Raw genomic sequence first — 27,032 nt, 5'->3', positions numbered from 1 at the left:
TCTGTACTTGGATCCATGCTTTTCAATATATTTATAAATGATCTGGAAAGGAATATGACGAGTGAGGTAAACAAATTTGCAGATGCTACAAAATTATTCAGAGTAGATAAATCACAAGCAGATTGTGATAAATTGCAGGAGGACATTGTGAGTCTAGAAAATTGGGCATCCAAATGACAAATTAAATTTAGTGTGGATAAGTGCAAAGTGATGCATATAGGGAAAAATAACCCATGCTATAGTTACACAATGTTAGGTTCCATATTAGGAGCTACCACTCAGGAAAGAGATCTTGGTGACATAGTGGATAATACATTGAAATCATCAGTTCAGTGTGCTGTGGCAGTCAAGAAAGCAAACAGAATATTAGGAATTATTAGGAAGGGAATGATGAATAAAACGGATCTATCGCTCTATGGTGAGACTGCACCTTGAGTACTGTGTACAATTCTGGTTGCCACATCTCAAAAAAGATATAGTTGCACTGGAGAAGGTACAGAGAAGGGCAACCAAAATGATAAAGGGGATGGAACAGCTCCCCTATGAGGAAAGGCTGAAGAGGTTAGCCCTGTTCAGCTTGGAGAAGAGATGGCTCAGGGGGGGATATGATAGAGGTCTTTAAGATCATGAGAGGTCTTGAACGAGTAGATGTGAATTGGTTATTTACACTTTCGAATAGAAGGACTAGGGGGCACTCCATGAAGTTAGCAAGTAGCACATTTAAGACTAATTGGAGAAAATTCTTTTTCACTCAACACACAAAATACGGTGAAACTCTGGAATTTGTTGCTAGGGGATGTGGTTAGTGCAGTTAGTGTAGCTGGATTTAAAAAAGGTTTGGATAAGTTCTTGGAGGAGAAGTTGATTGCCTGCTATTAATCAAATAGCCACTGCTATTACTAGCATCAGTAGCATGGGATATACTTTGTTTTTGGTACTTGCCAGGTACTTGTTGCCTGGATTGGCCAAGGTTGGAAACAGGATGCTGGGCTTGATGGACCCTTGGTCTGAACCAGTATGGCAATTTCTTATGTTCTTAAGTTTTTTTGTTTTTGTTTTTTTTTTAATTAAATTTTATTGGCAACCGCAACCATAACATAGCCATAACAGCTACACATACAAACAAATGAAATTGTCAATAAAGCTTTTACAACCAATGACGTGCCTTGCTTTTGTATTTCCCCCTCCTCCCCTCTCCTCCCATCACCTCCCGGTTCCCCCCCCCTCCCCTGTCATTCACTCTAATGTCAGTATGTTCCGTTTGTGAGAGTCGCTTAATCTTCTGTCTCCACCTTATCAAGCATTAGTCCTTGAGTATCTTCAAACCCTCTTGTTTCATCCCCACCAAGCCTATTTCCCCACTTACACCTTCTAGTCCCAGGTACTCAACCTTGTCTCAGTTCGCATTGTACCAATGTAAAAAGGGCTCCCATATTAAGACATGTTTGGCCACTGTGTCCTGTTGCTGAGCCCTTATATAAAACCAAGAATGTATTAGCCATAGTCTCTGTATAACCGTCTCCACAGTTGGTGGTCTATCCTGTCGCCAGTCAACCGCCAGTTCCTGACGGGCAGCACTAAGCACATGATGCATCAACCTTCTCGCCTTTTTTGACCACATCTCTGGAAAGTCCGACAGTAAAAAGATCGCCGGATCATAAGTCACTCTATTACATAACATTTGTGATACCATCTGCTGTATCCTCTGCCAAAATGGTACTATCTTATTACATTGCCACCAAATATGCAAGTAAGTTCCCTTCTGCGTACAGTTCCTCCAACACTTCTCATCATAGGCTGGGTATATGGTATGCAATTTGGCTGGCGTAAGGTACCACCTCGACATCACTTTATAATTGGTTTCCATAATGTTAGCGGAAATAGCTCCTTGAGATACTTGAAGAAAGCATTTATTCCAACGTGTCTCATTCCAATTTAGATTTAAGTCTTTTTCCCAAGCCATCTGAAATCTATGTAGATGCGAGTCCAGTCCGGACAGCCAGACATAGATATTGGAAATTGTACCTTTCAGCTCTTCTGTTGTGGTGCATAGGCTCTCAAAGGCCGAACACTGTCTACTCACATTCTCCTTTATAAATGGGTCTTGAAGACAATGTCTTATCTGCAGATAATGAAAATATTCCCCACTTGGGAGTCCAAATTTGCGTTGCAAATCCTCAAACGTTAATATATGAGAGTCCTGAAACAATTGTCCATACCTCAATATCCCCCATTTACACCACCTTTCCAATCCAAGTCCCCCTTCACATACCCAACATCTTTGCTGGTACAAACCGATAGGTAATAGGGGCGTAACCAGCTCCATCCCCGCCAGCCTCTTCCGGCACTGACGCCAAATTTTCAGCGTTACCTGAGTAAAGGGGCTCCCCACATCCTTAATGTTCCCTTTCGGTGTCAGTCCCCATATCCGCTTATGTAAATGTATTCCTCCCCCCATATTTTGCTCCAGTTGAGCCCAGGGTTTCAATATTCTCCCAGCCGACCATTCCGGGACTACCCTAAGTTGAGCTGCTTGATAATACTTGGTAAAGTTTGGAACCGCAAGTCCCCCTTCCGCCCTATTTCGGTACAGCACCTGCCTCGCTATTCGCGGAGGCCTCTTCCGCCAAATGAAATGAAATACTTTGGTCTGCAGTGTACGTAAAAATTTAGAGGGTACCTCTGTCGGCAGCGTCTGGAAAAGATACAACCATCTTGGTAACACATTCATTTTTATCACTGCGATTCTCCCCAACCATGATAACTTATACGGGAATCAGATATCTAGGTCTCTAGTCATTTGCGCCATCAATGGAATGTAATTAAGTCTAAATAGCTGCCTCCAATTCGCAGTCACTGTTCTTAAGTTTTTAATAACCTATACTTTTGTCAAGGACAAAGGCAGATTTCTGTGTTTTTCTTTAACCTAACATGTTCTATTTACTAAACTGAATAACACTCCAGGATGTAGGATGTGATAGTCACTTCCTAGTTGCATAAGGCCCTTTACCTTGTTTCTTATAATATGCGTGAAGTGTGACTGTATCCTATGCCATACCATATGCTGCAGTATATTTCTTGTTTTTTTAATTTTAAAATATTGGTACCTTTTTTTTTTTTTTTTTTAAAGGCTCTCTTTCGTTTTATGGAATAGTGATAATAGTGAAAATTGGACCATTTGGTCTTTCTGGTATCATTACTATGTATGTATATTATGTTTAAATTGCTAATAATACATGAGAATAATGACAAGATCTATAACCTACCAATGTATACAATTTCTGATCCCTACTTTAGCAAAATTTTACAGAACTATGCAAGTAGTATTTTATCACTGAGTTTATTTATGGGTTTTTCTATACCAGCATTTGTTTAGTAACATCACATCGGTTTACAGACAACTTGAAATTAGCAACAGCGCTTTACAATTGTAAAAATGAAACAGTATAGTTAACAGAGCAGATAGACGAACAAGCAAGATTAAGCATAATAGGGGTTTAACTGTGTAAATATAGTGCATAAACGAGAAATGTAGAAAGGAATGTACCGGCGAGAGAGAAACATAACCAACAAAATTGCATAATTAAAGTACAAAATCATGAAGAAAGTTATATTCATAAATGATTTGGAATAGTCATACAATGCTCTTCACTACCTCCTTTTGTATATTGGTAGACTGCTTTTTTATTATTGTTAATGGAACAGTGTTATCTTGTGACCTTTGCTTTTTCAATAAACCTTTTAGATGCAGCAAAATGGACTTTGTATCAGAGGCAAGAATTGGAAACCAAGGTAAGGCTCATAGAAACTGAAATGTATATAGTATTTTGGAACAGCAGAATAAAGGCATTCTGTTTCTTGGCTGCAATTAGTTTTGCTTTATTTTTGTTAAGGTAATATGTGTAAGAATTTCTGGCAACTTCCTCCTTCTTTGAGAGTTCAGTTCAAATGGAACTGGCCTGAATTGGGCAATGGTACCTTGAGCTTTCCCTATTTTTATTACCTTTTTATAGCCCAGTCATTTCAATGACAGTCCTTGGCTGGGAGCAACAAATAGATTCCCTCCAGAAGTCTGTGCATATTGGCATTAATGCCTACATGAACTCTAATTTTCATGTAACACAATATCACAATATAACATAGGTTAGCATGTCATAAACCACAAATAGCTTGCCAATCCAAGGTCATGACAACCCCCCCATTTCCCCCTCCCCCCACCCAAACCTGCCCTCTGCATCATAACTCATTTAGTTTCTGAGCCGGCATATCCTAGGAACGAGAGATCTGGCATCCAGGTTATGTTCATGATCACACAAGGCTAGAAAAAAATCCTAATATAGTTACATAGGTGAACTTGGGCTTAACCAGATATGTTAAATGAAAGATTGACAATATAAATCCATCTCCTTTAGCTAGTGACTCCGGAGGACCAATCAGCTTAAATTCTGGTAGACCACCCTGTTGCTTCATGCAAAAGTTAGAGGCTATTATACCATTGCACAAACTGCTCCCACACTTGAAAGTGTTTCTCCACTGTGTCAGTCTGGGTGGCTGTCAAATAATACCAATAGTGTACTGTCCATAGCCATTGGATCACGTCTTCCGCCGGAGGGGAGGATATTTGTTGCCAGTGAATAGCAATCACTTGTCGTGCCACGCACAAGATCTGGTTGATAAGGGCTCTCAAGTTCGGTGCCCACGACTTAGGGTAGGCCGAGAGAAGATAAATTTGGGGATCGCATAATATGTCCATTGAAGTCATCTGTTCAATAACTCCTTCAATCCATCTCCAGTACATTGATATCTTAGGGCACAGCCACCAAATATGATAAAAGGAGCCTTCTTGATTACATTGTCTCCAGCACTTATTGTCTCAAGTAGGATAAATCCTGCTCAACTTAGCAGGTGAGAGATACCATCGATATAACAATTTATAATTAGTTTCAACAACGTTAGCAGAAATAGAGCTTTTTGGCAATATTCATATGACATCTAGACCATTCCCAGTACGTACCAGGATCAGTCCAGACAGCTGGGTTATGCCTCCCCTCCAGCAGATGGAGTCAGAGAGAAAACTGAAAGCACCCCCTAGATATACTGGTGTGCCTCCTGCGGTCCTTCAGTATATTCTCTGACTCCAGCAGATTGAGAGGCATAACCTGCGGTTCTGGTCTGGTCAGTTTCTTGGTACTGGGAAATAGAAAAAAAAAAAAAAAAAAAAAGAAGAAAATTGGGGAGACAAGGGACAAGATCAATTGGTTCGTCTTTTCTGTCCTCTGTCTGCCCGTTTGTCTTTGTGTGTTTGTCTGGCGCTGCGAAGTTGTAGTTCAGCGTGGGGCAGGCTCGGAGGGTAATACCCTCCTCTTATTCCCGGGATTGAGTGTCCGTATGGCTGGGGGAGAGCTTACCGGTGGGCCGGTCACCCTCCCCCCCCAATACCAGGGATTTGACCCTGAAGGGGGTTTAAAAAAAAAAAAAGTTACAGCGAAGAGTCATTTAAGACCTGTTGGGGACAGGCAGTGATCTCCCCTGCTTAACCCCGCGTACAAAGCCTGCCCGTGCCTTTCGGACCCCGGAGGGGGTGGCTAGTTCACCCGGCGCGCGCTCGCGTTCCGAATTTCTTCTCACCAGATTTTTGGCGCCTTTTTTCGCTGACAGCACAGCGCTCCATCTTCGGATGCCGCGATCCTCGGCTTGCCGGACATGTGGGGAGGCGGGGGGCGCGACTCTCCCGCGAGGGTCTCTGCCCCCGATGTATTCCCGGGGGTGAGGGACCCTCGGGGGGGCCGAGCGCTGCCCGCAGCCGCTCTCCTCGTCCCTCTGCGTCGCGGCACAGCAGCGCCTCAGGCAGCCGGTCTTCAGCCCCTCCTCCCTCGGGGAGGAGTGCGGCGGCCATCTTGGCCACGAGGCAGGATGATTTTTCAGCTTCGGAGGAGGAGGACTCCCCTCCTCCCTCGCCTGACGCGCGCAGCCCGCGCTCCCAGCCCGATGTGGGGTCTCCTCGAGGCCCTCCCTCATCGGATGCCACGAGGAAAGGTTTAAAAAGGTCGGTGCCGTTTTCATCGGATTTTGTGCTTTTAATGCACAAGGCGTTTTTTACAGGCAGAATCCGGCTGGGAGCCGGAGGTGCCCCCTCCCCCGAAGGTGCCCAAAACGACTTCCTTGCCCCGGGGGAGTCCGCCAGGGGGGGGGGTCTGCCGGGGCTACGGCTCCTCGCCCGCGGGGGGGAGGAGCTGCGGACCTGAGCGATACAGGGGCCGCTCCAGAGTCCCCGGGGGCTCCGGATTTGCTGACGACGGACGAGCAGGGGTCCGTAGAGGGGGATGACCCTCAGGTGCTCCGTTTGTTTGCTAAGGAGGAGTTAAGTGCCCTTATTCTCCACGTGCTGCAGGAGCTGGAATTAGTGACGCCGCCTCAGGAGGCGGATTCGTCTACGGGGGATATCGCGATGGCGGGGCTTCGGGCCCCGCCTCAGACTTTTCCTTTCCATCACAAGGTCTTGCAGATTGTCTCAAAGGAATGGGAACTGCCGGAGGCTTCCCTGCGTGTGAACCGAGCCATGGAAAAGTTATATCCCTTACCTAAGGATTCATTGGAACTGTTGAAGACACCCGCGGTAGATTCGGCTGTCACGGCTGTGGTCAAGCATACGACTATCCCCGTGACGGGGGGTATAGAGTTGAAGGACCTCCAAGACCGCAAGCTTGAGGTTTTATTAAAGCGTATTTTTGATGTGGCGGCACTGGGGGTCCGAGCGGCGGCTTGCAGCAGCCTGGTGCAGAGGGCCAACCTCCGCTGGGTTCAGCAGCTCCTGACCATGCAGGAGCTCCCTCCGGGCGAGGCTGAGCAGGCAAATTGTGTTGAGGCAGCGGTTGCTTATACAGCGGATGCCTTGTATGACTTGTTGCGCACATCGGCTCGCATCATGTCCTCGGCGGTCTCAGCCAGGAGGTTGCTGTGGCTCCGTCGTTGGTCGGCGGATGCCACCTCCAAGGCAAAGTTAGGTTCCTTCCCCTTTAAGGGCAAGTTGCTATTTGGCGAGGAGCTGGATCAGCTCATTAAGGACCTGGGTGACAACAAAGTTTACAAGCTGCCGGAGGATAAGCCTCGGCAACCTCTGTCGTTTGGTAACGCCAGGACTCGCTTTCGGGGGCAAAGGCGTTTCCGTGGGGGAAGAGGGAGTTCCTTTTCCCAGCGGCAGCAGGCGACAAGATCCCAGGCCTGGTCTTCTTCTTCCTTTCGTGGCAGGAGGCCTCTACGGGGAGGCTCCTCCCAAGGTTTTGCTGCCATCAAGCCCGCACAATGAAGGTGCGCGGGCCCACTCCTCCGTTCCCGTTATCGGAGGCCGGCTGTCCCGGTTCTGGGAGGAGTGGGTCAAAATTACTTCGGATCAATGGGTCCTCGATGTGGTTCGGTACGGCTACGAGTTGGATGTTGTACGTCCCCTCCGGGATCTCTTTATGGTATCGCCGTGCGGCCCGGTAGAAAAACAAGTAGCTATAGCCCAAACGGTCGCTCATCTACAGGCTCTGGGGGCGGTGGTTCCAGTTCCGCGGGACCAGCTTCGGACGGGTCGGTATTCCATATACTTCCTGGTTCCCAAGAAGGAGGGCACCTTCCGACCCATTCTGGATCTCAAAGGAGTAAACAAGGCGTTGCGGGTGCCTCGCTTCCGAATGGAGACCCTCCGGTCTGTTATTGCGGCCGTCCACAAGGGAGAATTTTTGGCTTCTTTGGACCTGACAGAGGCCTATCTACACATCGGAATAAGAGAACGGCATCAAAGGTACTTGAGGTTCATGGTGATGGGGGACCACTACCAGTTCTGCGCCCTCCCATTCGGGTTGGCCACCGCGCCGAGGGTGTTCACCAAAGTTCTCGTGGTGGTAGCGGCTTCCCTCTGCCGCCAAGGCGTCCTTGTGCATCCTTATCTCGACGATTGGCTCATCCGAGCGAAGTCGCATGCGGCTTGCACCCGAGCGGTCTCCTTAGTGGTTCACCAGCTGCAGGAGTTGGGTTGGGTAGTCAACTTTGCGAAGAGCAGACTCGAGCCGACCCAACGCCTGGAGTTCCTGGGAGCTCGGTTCGACACCTTGGTGGGCAAGGTTTTTCTTCCGCAGCAACGCATGCTCAATCTCATGACTCAGGTACGGCGCCTGTTGGAGCTCGAGATCCCCACGGTCTGGGATTATTTACAAGTCATTGGTCATATGGTGTCTACTATGGAGATGGTACAATGGGCTTTTGCGCATATGCGTCCGTTACAAAGAGCGCTTCTGTCTCGGTGGGATCCCCGCTCGGAGGAGTACGGGATCGAATTGCCGTTGCTGGAGCCGGCTCGCTCCAGTCTCTCTTGGTGGTTGACTCCAGACAATCTATTGCAGGGGGTGGACCTCGAACCCCCGTCCTGGTTGGTGGTGACAACGGATGCCAGCCTGTCGGGCTGGGGAGCGGTCTGCCAGTCCCGTGCAGTCCAGGGCACCTGGTCAGCACTCCAAGCAACTTGGTCCATCAACCGATTGGAGACCAGAGCGGTCCGCCTGGCCTTGCGTTGCCTCCTACCACTGGTACGCGGACGAGCAGTCCGAGTTCTGTCGGACAATGCGACCACGGTGGCGTACATAAATCGACAAGGCGGCACGAAAAGCCAAGCAGTAGCGACGGAAGCGGCGCTGTTGATGTCCTGGGCGGAACGGCACATAGAGCGTCTCGCGGCCACCCACATTGCCGGCGTGGACAACGTTCAGGCGGATTACCTCAGCCGGCAGCACCTAGATCCAGGAGAATGGGAGCTCTCGTCGGAGGCGATGGCTCTCATCACACGGCGTTGGGGGACCCCGCGCTTGGACCTCATGGCGACCCGTCTAAATGCAAAGGCGGTGCGCTTCTTCAGCCGGAGGAGAGAGCACATGTCAGAAGGGGTGGACGCACTGGTCCTTCCGTGGCCACGTCACATTCTTCTTTATGTGTTCCCTCCGTGGCCCCTGGTAGGGAAAGTGTTCAGGCGCATAGAGTCACATCACGGTCCGGTGATTCTCGTGGCTCCGGAATGGCCGCGGCGTCCGTGGTTCGCGGATCTGGTCAACTTGGCGGTCGACGGCCCACTGCGTCTCGGGCATCTTCCCAATCTTCTTCGCCAGGGTCCAGTATTTTTCGATCTGGCGGATCATTTTTGTCTGGCGGCTTGGCTTATGAAAGGAAGCGGTTGAAGAAGAGAGGTTATTCGGATGCGGTGGTGTCTACTCTCCTTCGGGCGCGTCGGTCTTCCACTACACTCGCTTACGCGAGGGTTTGGAAGGTCTTCCATGATTGGTGTGACACGGCGGGTATCTCGACCAGATGTTCGTCCGTGGCGGATATCCTTATGTTTTTACAGGATGGCCTGAAGAAGGGCTTAGCGTATAATTCGCTGCGAGTTCAGGTGGCGGCTCTGGGCTGCTTGAGGGGTAAGGTCGAAGGCTCTTCCCTTGCGAGTCATCCAGATGTGGCACGGTTTCTGCGAGGGGTTAGAAACTTGCATCCTCCCATCAGGCTTCCCTGTCCGTCTTGGAACTTGAACTTGGTACTCCGTGGTTTGTGTGCGGCGCCGTTTGAACCTATCAAGGCGGCTTCCTTAAAGGATCTGACTCTCAAGACGATTTTTCTTGTGGCCATTTCTTCGGCTCGCCGGGTTTCGGAGCTTCAGGCTCTCTCTTGTAGGGAACCTTTTTTGCGCATCTCGGCGTCGGGAGTTTCTCTACGGACTGTCCCTTCCTTCTTGCCGAAGGTGGTCTCCACGTTTCATGTCAACCAGACGGTGGAATTGCCTTCCTTTTCGGACGAGGACCTCCAGTCTTCTCAAGGTAGGGATTTGAGACGTCTCGATGTTCGACGGATTCTTTTGCGCTATTTGGAAGTTACCAACGAGTTTCGAAAGTCGGATCACCTTTTCGTGTTGTGGAACGGTCCCAGGAAGAGGCTCCCAGCTTCCAAGGCTACCATTGCACGCTGGTTAAAGGAGGCTATTGCGTCTACGTATGTTGCCTGTGGTAAGCCGGTTCCCACTGGGCTCAAGGCTCATTCTCTGCGTTCTCAGGCTACTTCGTGGGCGGAGAATCACTTGGTCTCTTGTCAAGAGATTTGCAGGGCGGCCACGTGGAAATCCTGGCATACTTTTTCCAGGCATTATCGACTTGATGTCCGTGGCCCTCTTACAGAGTCCTTTGGGAGCAGTGTGATTCGAGCGGGACTCTCAGGGTCCCACCCCAGTTAAGGCGGCTCGGGTACATCCCAGCTGTCTGGACTGATCCTGGTACGTACTGGGAAAGGAAAATTAGGTTCTTACCTTTGCTAATTTTCGTTCCAGTAGTACCATGGATCAGTCCAGACGCCCGCCCTTGGTGCTTCTGGGAGTCCGCTCGTATTCTGTTGTTTTACAGTGCAGTTTTTTGTCTTGTGTCGGTCGCCACAGTGTCATGTGGCCGGTTGCCATTTTGTGGTGTTCTTGTTGTACATTTGTGGTGTCCTGTTTGTTGTTCTGGTTTTTACCTGTTTTCAAGGATGTGGCTACTTGATCTAGTCACTGGTTAAAAAAAAAAAAAAAAAAAAAAAAAAAAGTTTTTGTGGGGGGACTTGGTATGTAGTGCTTAAGTCATTCCTTCTGCTTTGATATCACATATACTGAAGGACCGCAGGAGGCACACCAGTATATCTAGGGGGTGCTTTCAGTTTTCTCTCTGACTCCATCTGCTGGAGGGGAGGCATAACCCAGCTGTCTGGACTGATCCATGGTACTACTGGAACGAAAATTAGCAAAGGTAAGAACCTAATTTTCCTTTGTTTCTCAGTCCAGGTTAACCCCCAATCCCTCTCCCACTTCTTTTGACTCATGCTGGGAGTAGAGGGCATAGACCCGAGTCATTGATAAATATTAGAAATAAGCCCCTTAACTGTATTATGCTGATAACACATTGCCTCAAAGTTAGATTTTTCCCTAATCACATATGGCTGCAGTGATCGGGCAGTAACACAATGTTGTATTTGGATGTAATGGAAATATTCATTATCTGGGAGGGAGAATCGCTGTTGTAACTCAGCAAAAGACAATAATTTACAATTCTCAAACAACTGACCACATCGCCAGAGACCCCTAGAAGCCCATTGTTGAAAAATATTCCCCATCTTCGTAACCAGAAATGCCCCTTTATATATACCCAGAGGAAGCATCGGCGTCACCAAAGCTTGACCCGTTAGTATACCACGCCTTCTATCCCATAGCCGCAGGGACCATTTAGTAAATGGGTTATCCATCCTAAAACCCCACAGCCGAGCGTATAGCCGTTCCCAAACTCCATGTTGTTCTATGGTGATCCACTGTGTAACATAATCCCGTGAGGACCACTCATAAACTATTCTCAGCTGTGCCGCTTGGTAATATTGCAAGAAGTTTGGTACAGCTAGCCCTCCCAATTTTTTAGCCCTAAACAATATTCGTCGTGCCACCTGTGGGGGCCTTCTCCTCCAGATATAATGGAAAACCTTAGTATGCAGAGTTTTCAAAAATTTAAGTGGGATTTCTAATGGTAGCGTCTGGAAAAGATAAAGCCACCTTGGGAGGACAGTCATTTTAATAGCTGCCATACGGCCCATCCAAGACATAACATAGGGGGCCCCATATGTCCAAGTCAGGGCCATGCTAGCCATCATCGGTAAGTAATTTCATTTAAATAGTTGCGTCCAGTCTGCACATATCTGGATCCCCAGGTACGTAATACTGTGAGGTGCCCATTTAAAAGGGAAGTGTGACTTAAGTCCCAAAACCTGATCCTGGGACAATGAAACATTTTAAAATTTTTGATTTGGACATATTCACTTTAAAGCCCGAGATCTTACTGAACCTATCCAATTCCCGTATTAGATCAGGCAATGTCCGCTGTGGATGGGCCACAGAATATAGAATATCGTCCGCGAAGAGAGAGATTTTATATTGCTGATTCCCTACTTGTATGCCCCATATATCCGAAGCATTTCTTATGGTAGTTGCTAAAGGCTCCATAAAAAGAGCAAAAAGCAGGGGTGACAATGGACACCCCTGCCTAGTTCCTCTGCCCAAGACAAATATATTTGAGTACTCTCCGTTGACCTTAATACAGGCCTGGGGGGAGGCATACATTGCTTACAACCATGCCGGAAAATTTTCTCCCAGCCCTACTTTCTTTAAGACCTTAAACAAGAATCCCCAGTGAACTCTAACGAAGGTTTTTTCTGCATCTACCGCCATTAATACGGCAGGTGTCTTGCTTTCTTGGACCTTCCATAAAAGATTTACTGTTTTGCGGATGTTGTCCCCTGCTTGCCTTCCTTGAATAAATCCTGCTTGATCGACATGGACCAAAAGGGGCAGCACCCTATTTAGTCTACTAGCTAGAATTTTTGCTAATATTTTTAAGTCCAAGTTAAGGAGGGATATAGGCCGATAGGATAAATCCCTATGTGGCTCCTTTCCTGGCTTCGGTAGCACCGTGATACCAGCCAGATTCATCGATGCAGGTAAAGCTGGGTCTTTTAATAATTCATTGTATACCTTTTGCAAGTGTGGTAAATGTATCATCGGTACATGCTAGAGATATAAAGATATAAAGTTCCTAGATGGAATAAATGACATTTTTATGGAGCAATTGGTTCGGGAACAGACAAGAGAGGGAGCAATTTTAGATCTAATTCTCAGTGGAGCACAGGATTTGGTGAGAGAGGTAACGGTGGTGGGGCCCCTTGGCAATAGTAATCATAATGTGATCAAATTTGAATTAATGACTGGAAGGGGGACAGTAAGCAAATCCACGGCTCTCGTGCTAAACTTTCAAAAGGGAAATTTTGATAAAATGAGAAAAATTGTTAGAAAAAAACTGAAAGGAGCAGCTACAAAGGTAAAAAGTGTGCAAGAGGTGTGGTCATTGTTAAAAAATACCATTGTATAAGCACAGTCCAGATGTGTTCCACACATTAAGAAAGGTGGAAAGAAGGCAAAACGATTACTGGCATGGTTAAAAGAGGAGGTGAAAGAAGCTATTTTAGCCAAAAGATCTTAATTCAAAAATTGGAAGAAGGATCCAACAGAAGAAAATAGGATAATGCATAAGCTTTGGCAAGTTAAATGTATTGATAAGACAAGCTAAGAGAGAATTTGAAAAGAAGTTGGCCGTAGAGGCAAAAACTCACAGTAAAAACTTTTTCAAATATATCCAAAGCAGAAAGGCTGTGAGGGAGTCAGTTGGACCGTTAGATGATCGAGGGGTTAAAGGGGCACTTAGAGAAGATAAGGCCATTGTGGAAAGATTAAATGATTTCTTTGCTTCGGTGATTACTGAAGAGGATGTTGGGGAAGTACCTGTACTGGAGAAGGTTTTCATGGGTAATGATTCAGATGGACTGAACCAAATCACGGTGAACCTTGAAGATGTGGTAGGCCTGATTGACAAACTGAAGAGTAGTAAATCACATGGACCGGATGGTATACACCCCAGGGTTAGGATGGAACTAAAAAATGAAATTTCAGACCTATTAGTAAAAATGTGTAACCTATCATTAAAATCATCCATTGTACCTGAAGACTGGAGGATAGCTAATGTAACCCCAATATTTAAAAAGGGTTCCAGGGGCGATCTGGGAAACTAGAGACCAGTTAGCCTGATTTCAGTGCCAGGAAAAATAGTGGAAAGTGTTCTAAACATCAAAATCACGGAACATATAGAAAGATATGGTTTAATGGAACAAAGTCAGCATGGCTTTACCCAAGGCAAGTCTTGCCTCACAAATCTGCTTCACGTTTTTGAAGGAGTTAATAAACATGTGGATAAAGGTGAACCGGTAGCTGTAATGTACTTGGATTTTCAGAAGGTGTTTGACAAAGTTCCTCATGAGAGGCTTCTAGGAAAAGTAAAAATTCATGGGATAGGTGGTGATGTCCTTTCGTGGATTACAAACTGGCTAAAAGACAGGAAACAGAGAGTAGGATTAAATGGACAATTTTCTAAATGGGAGTGGGCAGTGGAGTACTTCAGGGATCTGTATTGGGACCCTTAATTTTCAATATATTTATAAATGATCTAGAAAGAAATACGACAAGTGAGGTAATCAAATTTGCAGATGATATAAAAATTGTTCAGAGTAGTTAAATCACAAGCAGATTGTGATAAATTGCAGGAAGACCTTGTGAGACTGGAAAATTGGGCATCGAATGGCAGATGAATTTTAATGTGGATAAGTGCAAGGTGATGCATATAGGGAAAAATAACCCATGCTATAGTTACATAATGTTAGGTTCCATATTAGGTGCTACCACCCAAGAAAGAGATCTAGGCGTCATAGTGGATAACACATTGAAATCGTCTGTTCAGTGTGCTGCGGCAGTCAAAAAAGCAAACAGAATGTTGGGAATTATTAGAAAGGGAATGGTGAATAAAACAGAAAATGTCATAATGCCTCTGTATCGCTCCATGGTGTGTACAATTCTGGTCGCTGCAGAGGCATTCACGGAGCGGGATGCCAGTGGCCAGTAGTTGGGGTTCCACCTTCAGGCAGCAAAACACTGCACGGAGCGGCAGTAGCCACAGAGGCATTCACGGAGCGGGATGCCAGTGGCCAGTGGTTGGTGTTCCGCCTTCACAGAGGGCTGCCATCTCCAAAAAAACAAAAACAAGAAACAAACAAGCAGGGGTGGGTAAGAGTATGGGGCAGGGGTGTGGCCTGCTTGTTGCGGCGGTTGCTACCCCTGATTGAGCTGGATGTTCACTGGGATGCGGATACGGCGCTGCTCTCTGCATGGTGGAGGGGTGGAAGGGAGTTGGGGCCGGAGGGTGCTGGAAGCCAATAGTGATGGGTGGGAGGGAGATAAAGGGTGGGAAAAAAAAAATGGATGAACTGCATCCATTGCTGGGCAGACTGGATGGGCCGTTTGGTCTTCTTCTGCCGTCATTTCTATGTTTCTATATAATTGCGATGGAGAAGGTACAGAGAAGGGCGACCAAAATAAGGGGAATGGAAAAGCTCCCCTATGAGGAAAGACTAAAGAGTTAGGCCATTTCAGCTTGGAGAAGAGACAGCTGAGGGAGGATATGATAGAGGTGTTTAAAATCATGAGAGGTCTGGAATGGGTAGATGTGAATCGGTTATTTACTCTTTCAGATAATAGACTAGGGGCACTCCATGAAGTTAGCATATGGCACATTTAAAACTAATCGGAGAAAGTTCTTTTTCATTCAATGCACAATTAAACTCTGGAATTTGTTGCCAGAGGAAGTGCAGTTAGTATAGCTGTGTTTAAAAAAGGATTGGATAAGTTCTTGAAGGATGTCAGTTACCTGCTATTAATTAAGTTGACTTAGGAAATAGCCACTGCTATTACTAGCAACAGTAACATGGAATAGACTTAGTTTTTGGGTACTTGCCAGGTTCTTATGGCCTGGATTGGCCACTGTTGGAAACAGGATGCTGGGCTTGATGGACCCTTGGTCTGACCCAGCATGGCATGTTCTTAAAGCCATCTATCCCTGGAGCTTTGTTTGGTTTAAGAGAGGATATGGTGGCAAAGTTCTCTCCCTGGGTAATCAAGCCGTCTAGTGCCTGAGATTTATGAAGCTTTTCCAACCGGGCTATATCGAATAGCAACTCATCTTGGGCTAACTGACATAGCTGCTTCGGCGCCACTGCTTTAGCAATTAATTTTCCATGCATTACTCCCTTAAAACAATCCCAGACCATACTGCATTTCTCCTCCCCATTATCATTTGCAAGAAAATAATCTTTAATGTCATCCCTCACCTTCTCCTGTATCTGTTTATTAGAGAGAAGGGTGTTGTTCAGCCTCCAATATCTTTGCCCTCGCTGCTCCGCATTTAGGCAGAAGTATCCCAGTACTGGGGCGTGATCAGACCACGTAATGGATCCCATTTTCATACTCCTACAGCCCATGATCCATGTCTTGCTACCTAACGACATGACCAGGCGGGAATAAGTTCCATGTGCTCTGGAATATAAGGAATAGTCTCTTTCAGTGGGGTTTTTACAACGCCAGACATCCTGCACCCCCCAAGTATCCATAAGTATCTTTAACTGTTGCCTATGGGTTTTGAGCGTATCTCTGGATAAATTACTCTGGTCCACCTTGAGGGTTCATTGTTATGTTAAGATCCCCTCCCCCCTCCCCCATCAGGAGCGAACCTTGTATAAAGTCGCTCAAGGATTGCTCTATATATATTTTTTTTTTTTTTGCTCTATATATGTATTTTTTTTTTTGCTCTCTATATATATATATTTTTTTTTTTTTTGCTCTATATATGTAAAAAAGTCACCTTGATTCACATTAGGCGCATATATATTGAGCAAAGTAACCAATACGGTATCCAGTCGTATCACAAGAGCCAGATATCGACCACGTTTGTCCTGTTTACAATCTAACACTTCGGCCTTAAGGTCTTTAGATATCATAATTCCAACGCCTCCCTTTTTACGCTCTTCTGTGTTAGAAGCTAAATAAATTTGTGGATAGATTTTATTACAAAGTAGTCGTTCATCTTTTTTAAGCAAATGTGTTTCCTGTATGAAAAAAACAGATGTTCTAAGCATATTAGCCTCCTCAAATAGTAATTGCCTCTTCCTTGGGTGGTTTAGCCCCTTAACATTGTTACTAAAGTGATCTCATCCATCATTGCTGTAAAGTAGGTTCTTACAAACTACACCGGGATGCCATTTCCCCCCCCCCCACCATTGACCCCTTTCTATAAGCCACCCTCGCTCAGATTCCCATCTTACATCCCGTCGGAACCCCCCTCCCCCATAGCCATTCATAGGTGAGGCTACCCTCTCACCCTCGCCTTGTGCTCGAGGAATGACGTCACTTCATTCGGCCTAATAACGTTAGGTTACATTTGGTAATACAGTTATTCCAACTCTTTCCACCCCCCAACTCTAACAGTCCCAATAACAAACTTTTGAACAAGAGAAACTAGCATAATAAGTCTCCAAATAACTCAGGGTGGTGGATCTCGCTGCGTGTCTGTGCCTCCGGAGTTTTTTCTTAACCGCTTGCCACCTTTGCCAGCCCCCTGCCATTGGGTGGTGTCTTTGCGTGAGGAGCTTCTCGGTGGTTCCTGAGGGCTTTAAACTTCAATTCCTTCCTGCCTGAGGAATTTTTCCGCTGCTTCAGCTGACCTGGCAATGCAGGAATGGCCACTAATGGCAAACACAATACCAAATGGATAAAGCCACTTGTACCGGATGTTGCCCGCCCTCAGGGCGTCTGTTATGTGCTTCATAGCTTTCCTCTTCTGCAAGGTGATGGTGGAGAGATCACTGAATAGTTGGATTTTAGTGTCTTTCCTCAGGATGTTCCCCAGGGTTCTAGCTTTATTCATGATCGCCTCCTTCGCTGTAAAATTATGCAGGCATGCAATTATATCCCTGAGCTGATTGTTCACAGGTTTGCCCAGGGACCGGTGAGCCTGGTCAGTTAGTAATTCCTTGCCAGAATCTGGGGATCCCTCCATCTGCAGGATCGCACGGCAGATGGTCCTGTACCAGCTTAACATAATTGATATCACCTTCTTCCTCTGGCACCCCTCTAATTCTGATGTTTTGCCTTCTGTTGCGATTTTCCAAGTCTTCTAGCTTGGATGTGAGCTCCTAAGTGGTTTGCCTGAGAGACTGCATATCTTTTATTTGCTACGTCACTGATGAGGCCTCTCCTCTGCCGTCTGTTCCAGCTCATGGACCCGATCTCTCAGGTCTCCTTTCTCAGTTCCCCAGTCGCCTCCTGTATCTCCGTTTTGATCGTGGCAATTTCCTTTTTGATATCCACGAACCAGCCCACAAATTCTGTGCGGTAGGCCCCGACTCTGCTCCGGTGCTCCGTATCATCCCAGCCGACTTGTGCTCCTCCGGCATGGCTCCAGCGTTCTCCTCGGCACCCGCCATTTTATTGTGCGCGGCATTGCTGCTGTAGGAAAATTCGGCCAGGTCTACAGTGCACCGTTGGGAGGTTTGACCCAGCTCCCGAGATAATTTTTATGCGATCAGAGACTCCGGAGAAGAGAAATTACTACATTTTTATTTTAGCCCCACAGAGCTTCAGTTCTAAGCGGCCATTTGGTGAAGCTGTCATCACTTCCTCCCTATAACTTTTTTATTTTAATTGCGTTCATGTTATTTTTAACATAAAATGCCACTCTATTCCCCTTCCCTCTTTCTGTCCATGCTGTCCTCCTTAAACAGATTATAACCTGATATTCATTGCACCATATCTACATCTGCCTCTGCTAATAGGGCTTTTAGCTTTGAGATTGTATTATCCAGACATAACATAAGAAATTGCCATACTGGGTCAGACCAAGAGTCCATCAAGCCCAGCATCCTGTTTCCAACAATGGCCAATCCAGGCTATAAGTACCTGGCAAACTTTTCACGAGAGAGGCCACAAAGAACTTGTTTAAATCACCAAAAGAGTTAGGGAGACCTGTCTGGCTAGGGCTGGCACTCTCAGTGGTTTGAAATGCTTACTCCTGAGGGAATTCTGCACAAAACAAAATTTAAAATTCTGGGCACAAAAACTTAAAATTCTGCAAAATTCTGTATACTTTATATTGGTCAAAATAACACAATATACATGACAGTCTTTAAGTAATTTAAAATGTAATACATAAAAAAGTTATTACTTAAAGATGCAGATTTTTAAAAATATTTTGCACAGAATTTCCCTAGAAGTTTACTGTAAGAGTGTTTCTTCCACCCTCTCTCCCTACTCCCCTGGCCAGTCTCCTTTCACTTTGCCCTTTCAAGCCCCAACTCCTCCATGTGCCACTATCTCTCCCTTCCCCCCTCTAGGCTTAACCCCTATCCACTGTATCTCCACTCCCAGATCTCCTGTTTCAGTACTGCCCCGACACATGCTCCCTCTGTTACTCACTCTCATACACTCTCTCTAGTTCAAATACACACCCCCTCATAAGGCTCCCTCTTTCTCACACACACCCTGGGCATTACGTTCAGGATAGAGACAATGCCGCCAGGCCCTCACCATGGCCTCAATTTCCATACCTCGTAACAGTCTGGGGCCTCCCAGCCAAAACCCCAGACCTCTCCCAGCAAAAAGAAAACATCCTGTTCCATGAACTCAATCCCAAGATTCCCATAGTGTTTCCCCATCCCCTTGCCCCTACCCCTCCCAACTCTCCAACTCTTCCCCCCCCTCCCCCCAGCCATACTAACATCCACACCGTCACATTCATTCCAACCAGCCCCAAGAAGCACGAGACCCCCCACCCCGCCCCTCCCTCGTCTGGGCGAGCCAAGGTCCCCTTCTCTCCAGCCCCCCCCCCCCCGCGCTCCCCCCCAACAAGCCAAAACTGTGAACACAACATGTTATAAACAGTAACCCAATAACCCAAACTTCCCCACTCTAAGGTACCACCACCAAACAGCATAGCTGAGCAAAGTGTAACCCTGTCGATCAGGTGATGAGGGGACAGTTCATCTGCCGAGAGGCTCCATACAGTCCATAAACCGTAAGGGCAAAATGTCCATGAGGCCCTTGAAGCCGTCACCAGTAAGAGCCAAAGCAACTCCAGATGATGAAAAAAGATTGCAAAAGAATGTCTCCACGGTCCAAAACCGAATCAAACGGCATCCGCCTGCGGCAACGTAGCAAGAAACGCCGTCGCCTCCGCCCTGGTGTGAAGGAAAAGCACTTTGTTGTCGTGCTGCACCCGCAATTTCGCAGGATAAAGGAGGGCGAAACGAATTCCCCGCTTGTGTAGTTCGGTGCAGGATGGCGTCATCTCTTTCCGTAGCGTCGTTGTGGCCGCCGAGAAATCGTTGAAGAGTAGCACACGGTGTGTCTGATATTCCACTGAGGGCACCTTCCGAAACGCCCGGAGCAGCTGCACTTTGTGCGCCCAGTTGAGGATACGAGCCAGCACTGGCCGAGGCCTCTCCTGGGGTGCCCTGGGAGGGCCAATACGGTGTATCCGCTCACAGCGCAGACGGTCTCCTGTGTACTGCAGGCCCAGGTGTTCAGGAAGCCATGTCTCCACAAATTGCACTAGATCTTCCTCCTTAAGCGTTTCAGGCAAACCAATGATTTTAATATTATTTCTGCGACTTCTGTCTTCCTGATCTTCTAATTTAGCTATCAGAGTAGCCTGGGTAGCCTGCAACTCTGTCACCCGTCTCTCCGCCTCCGCCAACCTGTCCCCCTGGTCAGAAAGGGCCTGCTCTGCTCCCTCCAGCCGCCGGGTCTGCCCCTCCAAGGTTTCCCTTATGCCATCCATAGAAGTTTGGATCTTTAACAGGCTCACCTCCAACGCCGCCGTCACGCTGCCTGTTATTTGTCGGATGATGTCGTCCGATATGGTGGCTTGGATCTTGGGGCTCTCCGTTGCGGCGGCCATTTTGGATGGTCGGGGTTGTGGGGTAGAGACCGTCCGATGGCTGCGTTGGCGCATCCCCCGCCCCAACCAATTCGAGGACTAGAAAGCCCCAGGCTCAGGGATCAGGTAGGAGCTCCTGGGTGAGAGAAAACGCCGCCCCAAAAAGGATTCGCTGCGGTATAAATACCGGGACACAGAGGACCTCGTGGCCGGGGCTGCAGGCAGACACCACCGCCCCTCCGAATCAGCGTGCGCCCGCAACAAAAGAAAAAAAAAAATCACCGCGCCACAAATCGTTCCTCCAGACTCCCTCTGATCCCAGGGACCCTCCGATACAGCGGGAACGGGGTTTCGCCGCAGATTTCTCACATTTTGGCCGTTTTAGGGGGAGAGGGCTGCGGAGCTGAAACTCAGCGCTGCAGCACGGCTGACGTCATCGCCGGAAGTCACAAATTTCTATATGTCCCTGCGCGCATACTCCATAACTTCAGCCCCTCAATTCTTTCATTGTCGGGCCATGGGGTTTTTTCACTATGCACTTTGCTCATAGATCCAAAATTGCTATGAGTTAGGTTCAGTGACATTTTATTATCAGTGGGTCTAAACTGTTCAACCGCTTTTGTCCCTCATCCATATTGCAGATTTAGAACCAAAACCTAGTCTGCTCCTGCTAATGCTCGCATTTACTCAGGGTTGAAAAGTTTGACCTAACATCTTCTCAACCCAATATGTGTCTATTCCGCTCCAGGCACAGTTTCTCATGAACTTCCTGGAGCTTGTAGCCATGAGTTATGCCCTTATGCCTTCCAGTACTGCCTCTGCAACAAATCTTTGTGCATACAGACAGACAGCATAGGGACAATGTGCTTTTCCAACACACAAGCACGCATAACCTCTTAGCTGCTCTGCTAGGAAGCTCCGCAGCTCTACCCTTGGCCCTTGCTCGCTTCATGCATCCTCGGGCCACTTATCTGACAGACTTACTGAACACACTAACAGACCTTCTTCATATAGGTTTCCATCCTCTTGCATGGTCTCGAACTACATGTGTAGCGAGAGAAATCTTTTAGCGCCGAGGTAAACCTAACTTGCCCTCTGCGTCCGCATTGAACCATACGGTGCACGGATTCTCCTCCCTACACATGTTTCCAATGCGTTCCCATAGGCGCCATTGTTCCATCAAGGCCCTATTATATGTGTCTCTTCTGCTGCCTCTCATAGCCAGCACTCTTCTAATACTGAAACGGGACGGGGTTCACTGTTCCTCAGACCCACGTCTTAGCCAAGATCAGTATGCGTCCCATGCTTCTCAGTCTGTCACACCAGTAACCAATTCGCCTTCTCACAAGTCAGTCTCATATCATAGACTCACTGATGTTCTCAGGTACTGGTAGCGTCACAAAAACCCTTCCATACCCAAATCCTACCATTCAAAATTACATGATTTACCACATGACGCTTTCAAAAGGGTTTTACCCTTTTTCTTTTTTCTACATCACTCTTTTTCTTACTTCCTCGGATTCTGCTCCCCAGACATCCTTCACATGGGTACACCTCTGTTCTAATTGGCATACCGCTTGAGAGTGGGGATACCCGTGTAACGGTCAACCCCTTCTGAGTCAGCTTACCATGGATTATCCACTGATCAAGCCGCCTCTGTTTTCACTAGTCACGGAATGGGACATGTAATTCGTGCTTACAGGACTCATACGTTCTCCTTTCGAGCCTTTCCATTCCTCTCACTTAACAGTCTGCCATGGGGAACTCTTTTCCTCATAGACATCACTTCTACCAACAGGGTCAGTGAGTTACACACCTTGTTACATACTCACCCAACCCTGTGTTCCTCCGTGACCGAGTGGTTTTACGTTTTCAACTTCATATCCTTCTTAAGGTAGACGTTGCATCTCACCTTACTCAGAATATACTCTGCCCACCTTCCCAACACCTCTCTCACCGAAGCGAGAGGGTTTTTTCCACTCCTTGGACTGTAATAGTGCACTTGCATTCTATCTAGACTGCACTACACTCCATAGGAATTCCACCTAACTCTTTCCTTCTATGGCAAGAGCCAAGCTGTGAGTTCCAGTGGGCAAACAGACCCAATCTTCCTAATTGACGGTCTGTATCTCTTTTTCCTACCAACAAGCAGGCTTGGATCTTGGGGCTCTCCGTTGCGGCGGCCATTTTGGATGGTCGGGGTTGTGGGGTAGAGACCGTCCGATGGCTGCGTTGGCGCATCCCCCGCCCCAACCAACTCGAGGACTAGAAAGCCCCAGGCTCAGGGATCAGGTAGGAGCTCCTGGGTGAGAGAAAACGCCGCCCCAAAAAGGATTCCAGACTGGAAGATTGGGCATCCAAATGGCAGATGAAATTTAATGTGGATAAGTGCAAGGTGATGCATATAGGGAAAAATAACCCATGCTATAATTACACAATTTATTTATTTATTTATATAATTTATATACCGGAGGTTCCTGTATAATATACATATCACCCCGGTTTACAAGGAACAGTAACTATCGCTACATTTAGCGGTTTACATAGAACAGAATTAGGAAAAAAGTTTTTACATTGAACAAATGAAGTAAGCAAGTAACAATGTTGGGTTCCATATTAGGTGCTACAACCCAAGAAAGAGATCTAGGTGTCATAGTGGATAACACATTGAAATTGTCTGTTCAGTGTGCTGCAGCAGTCAAAAAAGCAAATAGAATGTTGGGAATTATTAGAAAGGGAATGGTGAATAAAACGGAAAATGTCATAATGCCTCTGTATCGCTCCATGGTGAGACCGCACCTTGAATACTGTGTATAATTCTGGTCGCCACATCTCAAAAAAGATATAATTGCGATGGAGAAGGTACAGAGAAAGGGCTACCAAAATGATAAGGGGAATGAAACAACTCCCCTATGAGGAAAGACTAAAGAAGTTAGGACTTTTCAGCTTGGAGAAGAGACGACTGAGGGGGGATATGATAGAGGTGTTTAAAATCATGAGAGGTCTAGAACGGGTAGATGTGAATCGGTTATTTACTCTTTCGGATAGTAGAAAGACTAGGGGGCACTCCATGAAGTTAGCATGGGGCACATTTAAAACTAATCGGAGAAAGTTTTTTTTACTCAACGCACAATTAAACTCTGGAATTTGTTGCCAGAGGATGTGGTTAGTGCAGTTAGTATAGCTGTGTTTAAAAAAGGATTGGATAAGTTCTTGGAGGAGAAGTCCATTACCTGCTATTAAGTTCACCTAGAGAATAGTCACTGCCATTAGCAATGGTAACATGGAATAGACTTAGTTTTTGGGTACTGGATTGGCCACTGTTGGAAACAGGATGCTGGGCTTGATGGACCCTTGGTCTGACCCAGTACGGCATTTTCTTATGTTCTTATGTTCTCTGTTCCGTCCATCCCAGCTTCCATAGCTTACCTTCGGCCGGTGCTGCTTGTACCTATTTATCAGACTGCAACCTGGAACTCTCTCCATACCTTCGCAGCCATTATTGCTTAGATACGACTAGTCGGCATGCTCCATGTTTGGCCAGTCCGTCTACTCCTATTTTTTTTCGGTTTAACTACCCAACATCCTTCCATCAACCCGTTAAGGGTTTCAGGATGCCCTCCGTTCCAAATTCCACCCCCGTCATTGCGCCTTTTGTGCATCTTGGGTGCATTTGGTGCACTCTGGCATCCTCAGCTCGGTACTCACCCATATGTGAGGACTACCATCCTGCTTGTCCTGTGAGAAAGCAAATGTTGCTTAACTGTAACAAGTGTTCTCACAGGACAGCAGGATGTTAGTCCTCACGAAACCCACCCGCCACCCCGCGGAGTTGGGTCTGTATACGTTTTTACTTTTATTTAGTTTCGCTTGCACTTTTTGCTATAAGACGAGACTGAGGGATAATTGCAGGCTGAGCATGCTCAGTGCACTCAGTGTGCCAGTGTCAGTCAAAGCTTTATAGAAACTTTGACAGAAAAGTTTTCCATACAGGGCTCCATCCTGTAATGTCACCCATATGTGAGGTCTATCATCCTGCTGTCCTGGGAGAACACCTGTTATAGGTAAGCAATATTTGCTATACTGCATTATTTTAATTTAAAAAGAGCAGAATTTTAAAATACTGTGCAAAATTTTAAATTTTTTGTGCAAAATTCTCCAAGGAGTAATGCTGCTTCTTGTACTGTGCAAATTACAAACATATAGGAGATATACATTCCCAAAGTTTACATATACCAATTTCTAAAATGAAAAAAAATTTTTTTTCTACTTTTGTTGTCTGGTCATTTTATTTTTCCACTCACATTGGTCATAAAAATATAAGCCAGATAAAGTAGGTGGGGAACCGAAATCACTTCTATAATTATACCCAATAGTAGTGATTTGGAGAAAAGTTAAAGTCCACAAACTTCACGAGCTGTTCAAAGTAAATGCTTTACCTTAGAAGAGCCAATATCTCAATTAGTGAGTTCACAATCCCCCAACACAGATCTTGTTTTAACTGCATTGGGAGAGACCAAATCTCAGTTTATAGGCTATCATAGAGGCTTGTGCATAGTCATTAAACAGTTAAAGGGGGCAGGTCTAGGAGAAGCTGTAAAATGGAGATATCTCAGAGAAGCTTTAAAGTGAACCACTGGGAACAGCGTTCATCACATGTAAATGCCATGCTGATGAAGTTATTAGCTAGTACACCTGATGTTTAAAAAAAAAAAAAAAAAGTGCACTTAATGCGCACATTTTAACACTCAAAAATTAACGCCAGCCCAGAGCTGGCGTTAAGTCTTGAAGAGCCCAAAAACCTGCACAGAAAAGCAGAAAATACTGCTTTCTTGTGGTTTCTTCGACAATATCATTGCAGTATTAAGTTGGAGGAACCACAGAAAGATACATAGAAAAAAAAAAAGTCTTGATGGTGGTCAAATTCAGAAAACTGATACTCAGTTTCCAAGGGTCCATTTTTCTAATCTATGGATATGCATGAGTTAGGAAAACTGACGCTTGTAAAATTTGAGCACCTGTTTCCTAACCCCCGTACACAGCCACTTCTCCTGGGTACCTGAATCCAAGAAGGAGCTAGGGATGCACAAATTCCCTAGCTCCTCCTTTTTAATGCAGCAGCTCATTAGCATACTGCATCACGTGCCCTTGGGAGAGGTGAATGGACACGCGTTAAAACAGCGGACGCTCAATCATGAGCACCTGTTTTTCGCACACCCATATTGCATCAGCTTGAAAGTTCAGTCGCACCATGGCTTGATTCAGAGGCAATATATTTTCCACTTTTTTCTCCATTCTTTTTCAGATCATTTCTCATGATCTATTTGCTTTTTTGTCCTCGGGCAGCAAACTGAATCAGATTTCAATGCATTGTCCAGGAAGACTACAAGGTCCTTTTTTTACGTGGTAACTCTTGAAACAGAACCCAGCGTTGTGTACCTATAGTTGAGATTATTTTCCCTAGGTGCATCACTTTGATCCCACTTTTTTTTTTTTACCATTTTCCTCTTCAGTCTTCTCCCCATCCAACAAACCTCCAAATCCCTGCTATTCTAATTCTCCTCCCAATCTCTGAGTTAAAGCTCTCCACCCCATGTGAGTCCTTACTTTCCCCTCCACCACCAGGGTCTCTCAACAGCCCAGGTTTCAGCTTCCTCCTCCCCAAATTCTCCCTTTCTTAGCGTTCAGACATTTGAATCCAGAACCAGTGGTTTATGCACCTCTACCAGCAGATGGAAATGGAGCAAAACTGACATCACAGTATATATACCCCTGCAGTGATAGCCCGTCTCCAGCAAATATTGGACATGCATCTCCCTACTGGGGATTGTTTAAAGTTTTCAGAAGGAGAAAAGAAGAAAGAAAATTAATTCGCCACACTCTCCTGTGGTAATAGCATAAGGTCCTTCCTTCAGTTGAGAATTCCTGAGGTGATATATATTGGATTCCCTCAGACGAGTGCCTTGGTCCAGTAGCTGGTTTTCAGCTGGCATGGACTTTGCTGTAAAAGGCAGCTGAAAGGCAAGCAGGTGCAGGAAGCCGAGCATGGTGGTGACTGTATATGCTCTCTCTCCCCACAGCCGGAGACTGATTCTGTACTCAGCTGGGATGGGCTGAGCGCAGGTAAAGCTTAAACCCCCCCCCCCAAAAAACAGAAGGAGGGGGGTTTTTTGTAGGGCTTCTTCGAGTCTCCGTACTCGGCATGCAATCCATCATTTTGGGGGGGGGGAGAAATAGCCTAGTGGTTAGAGCAGTGGACTGTGAACCAGGAGACCAGGGTTCAAGTCCTGCTGTCACTCCTTGTGACCTTGGGCAAGTCACTTTACCCTCCATTGCCTCAGGTACAAAAACTTAGATTGTAAGCCCTCTGGGGATAGAGAAATACAGTACCTGAATGTAAACCGGTGTGATATCTCAATTGAGATTGAATATCGGTATATAAAATAATAAATACATTTGTTCCCACCTCTGAAGGAGTTGAAGGGACATGTGCAGCTTTGCAGGTTGAGCAGCCCTTTTGGGCTAGGCTCTGCTCTTAGGCTTTTTTCTGTGTGCTGCGGGGTAGGCTATGGCGGCGTTTTTGTGTGTTTTTCTGCACGTTAGGCTTCCCTCTTCAGGACTATTGGTTCGTGC

The 27,032-nt window shown here is 46.4% G+C and overlaps 1 protein-coding gene across 9 annotated transcripts in view; it reads left to right on the top strand.

Moving 5' to 3' along the window:
* LOC115093445 (actin-fragmin kinase-like) overlaps positions 1-27,032 on the top strand; it is a 256,956-nt gene that overhangs the window by 85,011 nt on the left and 144,913 nt on the right. For all 9 annotated transcript variants that reach the window (XM_029605167.1, XM_029605168.1, XM_029605161.1 and 6 more), the window contains one exon: positions 3,746-3,792. In XM_029605167.1, coding sequence (XP_029461027.1) covers positions 3,746-3,792 — 47 coding nt within the window. The remainder of the gene's footprint in view (positions 1-3,745; positions 3,793-27,032) is intronic.

This window comes from Rhinatrema bivittatum, chromosome 6 (assembly GCF_901001135.1).
Source record: "Rhinatrema bivittatum chromosome 6, aRhiBiv1.1, whole genome shotgun sequence".
NCBI classification, from domain to species: domain Eukaryota; kingdom Metazoa; phylum Chordata; class Amphibia; order Gymnophiona; family Rhinatrematidae; genus Rhinatrema; species Rhinatrema bivittatum.
This window is presented reverse-complemented; position numbering and strand designations above follow the sequence as displayed.